This window comes from Salarias fasciatus, chromosome 2, assembly GCF_902148845.1.
Source record: "Salarias fasciatus chromosome 2, fSalaFa1.1, whole genome shotgun sequence".
Lineage (NCBI taxonomy): Eukaryota > Metazoa > Chordata > Actinopteri > Blenniiformes > Blenniidae > Salarias > Salarias fasciatus.
The window spans coordinates 30,155,489-30,163,255 of record NC_043746.1 but is presented as its reverse complement, the minus strand read 5'-3'; the positions used below and the strand labels follow the sequence as shown (position 1 = coordinate 30,163,255).

Below are 7,767 nucleotides of genomic sequence, written 5' to 3'. Positions count from 1 at the left end.
GACATGTCTGCACTTTTACTTCATTTTTTAAAGTTGACAGCCGAAGAAACCAGACAGAAAACCGTCCGGCTACGTGCACAGACACGCACGCACGCACCAACCAAGCCAGGCTCCTTTGTAAGCACGGTTTATTGGCACACATAATGGTAAAGCATACATACCAGACATCAGATATGACACTGAACACCTCTGCTATATAATGTACAAACGGTGTCTAATAATACTAGGCTCAAACATATTTAGAAATGTGTTAGCTTCCTTACAAATGCACAAATAAATACCCAGAGGATCCAATTGTATAAAGACATCCGTCATTGTCTTCTTGCCCATTTTCAAAGAAAAGTCCAACGAAAGAGATCAGGGTTATACATATATATATGTATACATATATATATGCAGGATCAATTCAGTTAAAGAATAAAGAACAATCGTGAACACAAACAGGGATGGAAAAGCATTTCTGTGGGGTGGAAGGAAGGGACTTCATCTTCTTTTTAAACGTTGGTTTCATCCCACAGCATGTCACAGAATACACAACGAACACGACCGTGTGACCGTGTGGCTGTTCATTACCTTTCTGGCTTTGGTTCTGCACTAGCGAAAAAGACGAGGAGAGAGAGAGTTTGGTTGAGGCGGAGGCCAAGCAGCATCCATCCGTCCGTCCGTCCGTCCGTCCAAACCACCCGACAGAAATCTGAACCTCCTGTACAAAACGAAACAGCTGCCATATCCCAACTGCCTTCAGTGGCTGATTTACAGTGGAGAAAATAGATTCCACCTCTATTTACAGAGCTACAAACCTTGTAACAGTGTTCCCAAACTGATGAACCCGAAAGAACCGAAATCTGACTGATGGGTTTTAAAAAGCACAGATATCAAACCAAAGAAAAGATCTAGAAAACCATGCAGGAAAAAGGCTTCAGTATCAGTTTGGGAATAGGTCGTTAAAGGGAAAGAAGTCCAATTTTCCAGGAGGGAATAACAGAGAGAGAGAGAGAGAGAGAAAAATAAAATCAACATTGACGCATCAACGCGTGTCGGCAAAGTTCACATACTGATCGGCAAAATTACAACGTGATTGCAAAGGATTCTGAGAAGCGAAATACCAATAGACTACCAACACAATCAAACCGGTTTGCATGAAATCACAATCTGTGACGACTGCAGTAATGTGGAAAAAACAATCCTAGGACACGATTTCCCCCGTTTGAAAGGAGTCCATGGTGGTGAAGAACTTTTATTTCCTCTTAATTGGAAATGGAAATAAACAGCAACAGCAGAAGCAACCGACAGCCAACCGAATTTCCAATAAAAATGCAATTGCCTCAAACAATGTTTCATCTGTCTCCAATGTGGTGAGATGATTCCAGGAGCTCTGCTGGCTGTTAAAAAACACCTTGCTGTTTTATGAGACATCTTGTTTGTTGTTTTTCCTCCTCTCCTCCTCCTCCTCCTCCTCCTCCTCCTCCTCGCCGTCTACTGTCAGCGTGATGACTTGTGACCCGCGGGTCAACCAATCACAGCTGTGGTATTCCACCAGACGAGGGGCTTGTGTCCGACGGTCTGAGGAGGAGAATTTGATCCGCAATTTTCCACCGCATTCTTTTGGAAAACAGAGGGGAAACAGACGCCGGCTCCGGGTTCTGTCCTTATATTACAGTTGCATACGGCTCGTATGTGTTCGCTGTCTGTGGATATTGCTGTGCAATGCTGCCACTTCTCAGGGTCCGAGAAAACGTCCGTCCCGCGGCTGGACGTGCCGGCGGAGCGCTGCAGGCGGGGTGGGGGTGCGGTGGGGTGGGGCGGGGGGGGGCTCAGGACAATGTTATGAGGCATGAAGCTCTGCCTGAAGGGGGGGAGGGGGAAGGGGTTAAAAAGTCCAGTCCACTCGGAGTGCGGGGTCGTCGTCTTCGTCGTCTGTCTTCTACTGCGAGGGCTGCGCCGCCGTGCTCTCCGGCTTGCTGTCCTGGGCGGAGGGGGGCTTGCTGCCCCAGGGGGCGTTGTTGCCCAGCGCCGGGGAGCTGTTGAAGTCGTCCTCGTCGTCCAGGCCGTTGGTGGCGTCGTACTGCGTGTTCTCCAGGCGGGTGATCAGGCGCTCGTCTTCGTCGCCGAACTCGCCGCCCATCAGGGTGGGCTCGCCCACGACCATCACGTCCTAAAGAGAGGGGGGGGGGCAGTTACAAACTGGAAGAACCAAGTGTGGTCCAGATTCACTCTGCAGCAGGTAATCCCAACGACGACAAGCCATTCAGCGCCACCTGGAGGCAGAATGGTCAAAATGCACTTTTGTTTCAGAAAAGTTTCTGATGCTGATGTTGGATAATAAAAATAACCCCATCCTGTTCGGTGATCTATAACAGCATTTCTTTTCCTTCTAAAAGCAGCTGTGTTTATCCAGATTTTCCATCCAGCTATATGTTCTTCTTTCTTTAATCCCAACTTGACAATTTGTTTAATTTGAGCAGGTTACCGTTTTTAAAGGATTCTCTAAGTAGCTGTGAAACCTGGTATACAAATACAATTCATTTTTACAGAGGCCGCTGTGAAATGTTTGGGTTTTTTTTTTTTTTTTTTTTGTGCAGGACCGGCTGTATTTAGCCTCGGGGCGATTTGAAATTAATATGCTAAAATGAGTGAGAAATCACCAGAGGAGAAATTAAAGCCTATCTGTTTCATCTAATTCTCCGACCAAAGCGCCATCTGAATATCAAATGAAGGAGATCCACTCAGAAAGACCTTCTAATCACCATTTACCTCAAATAAACCAAAATGCATGTTTTCTCTCATTAGAATCTAACGGTCCTGGTTTTGGAGCTGAGGGTCATGAAGACCAGACCTTTCCAGACAGGACTTGGCCTCCCGCCTCCCGCCCCCCTGCCGGCGCCGGGGTGTGTTACAGTGTGTTCGGGACGGACGCTGCGTCCGCTCGGCCCCGCTCGCTCTCCTGTGCAAATAAAAGCTACGGAAAGCGGATTCCCCCGGCGCTCCATATCCACCCCAATCAATACTCATCATGTCGGACATATTTCAGAGCGATGGCCCTCTCACAGCGGGTCAGGCAGGGAGAGAGCCAGATTTATCCATTATCCGCTGATATCTGAGCCCGCTGCGACGGGAAGCGGTCCTGATGAAGAGGGATGCCCCCGCGCTCCTGAAAGGACTCCTTCTGCTGACAAACTATTCACATTCAAATACAGATCGATACGCCGTAAATCAGGGCTCCATTTATTGGAGCATCTCTGAGAGCCGGAGGATCTGATCCGGGTCTGACCGCCGCCGCCGGAGCCGCCCGGCCGGCCTAACCTGGAAGAAGCTGTACAGTTAAATGGAGCGCACGCTTCACTGGCCATGTGTGTCAGCCCTGCCTGGCTCGGGAGATCCTGCTCTGGCCTCAGCAACACGCACACGCACACACACACACACACACACACACACACACACACACACACACAAAACCACACAGAAAAACACAAACACGCACACGCACTGGCACACAAACCCAGATAAGCCTACTGTACAATCATACCTCAGCACGCAATCACACACCTCGACACAAACGCACACAAAAGCACTTGAATGCAGATTAACCCTGTGTGTGTGTGTGTGTGTGTTAGTGTGTCTGTTTTGAACACGACAAACTTGCAGCGACGCCAGAACCGCACAGAGATAAACACACGATCACACGAGCATTGATGTAAACACACAAACAAAAACTAGACACACACACACACACACACACACACAGTTTGATGGATAGCAGCAGTGAGCGGCGGCAGTTTATTTATCCGAGCCATCCCCAAAGCCCCCCTAGCGACCACTTCTACACCCCACTATGCCTTAATCAGGCTAATTAATTTAGGTGAGCTTTTCAACTAAATGACAATATCCACACTGATTTGTCAATTTGCATAGCTAATTAAGTCATTAGCTAAAACCGCGCTGATTGCCAACAAGGCTCGGCTTCGCCATCTGTTCCTGTGAGGAGGCCTGTCAACCTACCTCTGGCCAATTTTGGGCGCCACCCCCCTTTAAAAAAAAAAAAATCCCTGAGACAATAACAGCTGGTGGCTAGCCCGGGACCGCGGCGTGCTAATTGTGAGCTAATTAATACCGTCTACTTGTCTACTCATCTCGTTAAGAGCTAGCATTGACGGTAGCTTGGCGGCCGGGCTTTGAACGCAGTCGTCGGCGTATCGCCGCGCTCATTACCGCGAGACAACAAGTGGCGGGACGGGGAGGACGGGGGTGAGACAGAAAAGGTTTAAAGGTATGAAGCGTAGACAGTCTGGACGCCTCTGCTGGTTTACTGAGCGTTTCCTTCATAATTAAAGCATTTAAACACATTTAAAGGATAAATTAACCTCACAAAAACACCAAAACCAACAGCACGTTCCGCCTTTTTCTTTAGCTCTCAGACCCAAGTTCCAAGTGAGAACATCAATATTTAATGTACAAATACCCTGTTTCATTTGATAAATAAGCAATTTCCCGCTGGGCACTGCATGTTCTATCCAAACTTCCTGACACTGGAGGAAATGGAGCGTTTTCAGAGGCGTTTGGAGCTTGAGTTAATTACAGCTGTTATTGTCATGAAATGAGCCGCTTAACAGTAGTTTGAAAGAGTTCATGAGATTTAAACAGTCGACCCTTTAACACTTTATCAGACAGGATGTCATACCAGGTAACGTCTGCAGCTGTTTCTACATTTATATTGATAAGTGTAAGAAAACTAGCAGCTCAACATTAAAATGTTGTATTTGAAGCATTTCTTGCTTCTTTGTGTTGTTGACTGGTGATATAAATTGAACACTGAAGCACATTTGGAGATTTTTTTTCTTTAAGAAAAGGTGAAATTGGGTGTTTTCATGCAGTTTTAACTGTGAGTTGATTCCTTGGTGGTGATTAGCAGAGAGTGTTTCGGAGCCGGATGACGCCTGGTTCCACCGGGAGCATCTCTGCATTAAAGCGGCCACGTCTCTTCAACATGACGGCGCCGAACCTGTGGCTCCAGATTAGAGCTGCTTTCGGTTGAAGAGTGGAAATATTCCACTGAAAAGGTCAGAGCGAGGTAGGAAAGCAGCCGCCCGCCTAAAAATAGAGAGACGGGATCGCCTCAGCTCACCCGACGGCTTGCTTGTGTTGTTTAAATCCTCAGAGCAGAGCCTTGGAAATAAGTGTGTGTGTGTGTGTGTGTGTGACTAGTGTGTGTACAGTGGACGGAGGGTCTGCTTCACACTCTAACAATGAGGAATAACCACAGAGTGCAGAGAGGGGCCTGCTGGGTAAAAACAAACACTCCCTTCACACCACTAGAGGTCAGTGTTGCTCACACCATCACCACCCTCCCCACCCTCCACCTCCACCCTCCGGTAACCCCCCCCCCCCCCCCCTCCCCGCGCGAGGGTCCACTACTTATTGTTATTGGGCTCACGTAGGCTTGTGTTCAGCCACAAACGAACAACTTCTCAGACAAAGACAGCAGGCGAGCAACATATGTAAGCAGCGTGTTAGCAGGAGCGCCGGCCGTCTTCAAGAGGCGTGTGAACGCACCACGAGCGGGGCTGCCGCTGCCGCTGTGCGTGTGTGTGTGTGTGTGGGTGGGTGGCAGTGATGGGGGGCAGGAGGAGGGGGAGGAGGAGGTGGGGGGGCAGTGATGGAGTAGCGAGAGTGCATGTGAAGGAGGAAGGGGTGGAGGGTGGAGGGTGGAGGGTGTATACAGATATCGGTGATAATGAGAGCTGGCACAGAGCCACGCCGCCTTCCAGAGAGAAAACAATTTGCGCGTGCTGTGTGCGTGTGTGTGTGTGTGTATGTGTGTGTGTGCGTGCATGGGATGTATATTATGTATGTGAGAGACGGAGGGAAGGAGGTAAAAGAACGAGGGTAACAAATCTGAAAAGATGACGAGACAGTGAACACATCACAGAGCAGAGAGGGACAAGAGGGTGTGTGTGTGTGTGTGTGTGTGTGTGTGTGTGTGTGTGTGTGTGTGTGTGTGTGTGTGCGTGCTCCTGACTCAAAAGTATAAACAAGAAAATGAGAAAAAGCTCAGATGAACGACTGATTCGTGGTTTAAAATCACAGAAACAAAGCGGCGGCTTGTCGACCTGCGAAACAACTTCTCCAACCCGAGTGAAGATTTATTCTGAGTTTGTTTAAAAACCACCTTGGGAGAAGAATTACTTCTGACACGAGAACATAATACTTTCCTCACAATATAAAATACAGCGATAATAAAAATACAATTTTTTTTTTGTTTCCAATTTAACCATTTATCAAGCAGATGATCAGATCTGAGAAGTTGCTCATTTGTTTAGGTTTGAAAATTTAAGTAGGACTCATTTTTGCTGTGTTTCTTAAAGCAGCACAGCCTCCAATATTCCAGTAAATACACTTGACTGATCTGAAAATGTGAGAATCTGTTCAAACAGCATCTATTTTTAAACACATAAACTCATATTTAGAGTATTGAATAAATTACGGCCACTTAAAAATAGTAAAATACAAGTGATTTTAGTGATTTTCACCAAGTAATTGGTGTGATGGTACATATTTATGCTGAATTTAGACCATCCTTTGAGAACAACTTAGGGTTAAAACTGGTAATTCTTAAAGCATTTAATGAATTTATCAATGTTGTTCTCTTTGTTTAACCAGGCAGTCACATTAAAATGTTTAAAAACTGAAAAATCCAAAGTGACTTGACGCACTTTCCACAATGCTCTAGATTAAACTCAAACAGAAGATCTTTCCTTCCTTTTTTTTCTTATGTTGCAGAAACAACATAATAGATTCAAAGATCACGGTTCGGTTCTAAATACATGACTCGTGTGTGCCGGTAGTTTCTGCCTGGCGACGCCGTTCAGGCCGTAAAGAGAAACATCAGCTCTGCAATCCTCATCCAGCGGTCAGCTCGCAGAGCGCCAGCCGCAGCTGGATTGTTTTCAGCTCCAGATCAGTTTCAGCTTCTCTGAAAAGATCTGTTTAAATAAATAAATAAATAAACGTGGGAGTCTGAACGAGCATAATGAGCAGCGTACGGAGTAAAAGTCTGCAGAGCCGCAACGGCGCGAATCCTCCAGGGGAGCGGCAGGCATGTGGCGCAACGCTCAGCTGTTTGAGAGGCTGTTTAACCTCGAACTGTGTCAAGTGGCCTTTCACGAAGACGTGCAGCCGAATTGGGCATTTAAACCGAGAAACGCAGCGCGCAACCGTCCAAACGCTGCGTTTGCTGCGACGCCACTTCTCTGCACAACAGACACTTTCTAATCTTTATTCAGAAATGCAGGTTTTTCACTCCCCAGAGCTGAAATCAGCTTTTCAAACTTCTAATTTGAACATGATAGTACAATGAAATCTAGTTTAAGCTGTGATTGAATAAATACGGCAAAACCTCCTGCATTAAAAAGTGTGATTTCTAAATAAACAATTTAATTTAAAGCAACTAATGTTGGTCTAAAAGCTGCGTTTGGGTCATTTCTGGTGTTTTATGTGAATTCAGAGACAAACCGTTTCTATTGGCTCAACAGCAGCAATTAGAGTACGTTTTCCAAAGCAAAAGGTTTATTCAGTGACTATCTCGATAGTGACGGCTTGAATGTGAAAGCATTTGAAAAAAAATCAGTTAAAATATGATTTTCTAAATATACTTTTATGCTGATGTTTTTTTTATTATTCTGCTCTTGCAGAACTTTGCAGTCACTCACATAAACATATATTTCAGTTTATGTTTAACCAGTTTCCTCCATTATGATGTTGAAATTAGTT

At 46.1% G+C, this 7,767-nt stretch overlaps 1 protein-coding gene across 6 annotated transcripts in view; it reads right to left on the bottom strand.

The window, feature by feature from the left end:
* Window positions 1-1,915: 1,915 nt before the first annotated feature.
* ldb2a (LIM domain binding 2a) overlaps window positions 1,916-7,767 on the bottom strand; it is an 82,357-nt gene continuing 76,505 nt past the window's right edge. For all 6 annotated transcript variants that reach the window (XM_030101541.1, XM_030101549.1, XM_030101557.1 and 3 more), the window contains one exon: window positions 1,916-2,155. In XM_030101541.1, coding sequence (XP_029957401.1) covers window positions 1,925-2,155 — 231 coding nt within the window. In that variant the 3' untranslated portion in view covers window positions 1,916-1,924. The remainder of the gene's footprint in view (window positions 2,156-7,767) is intronic.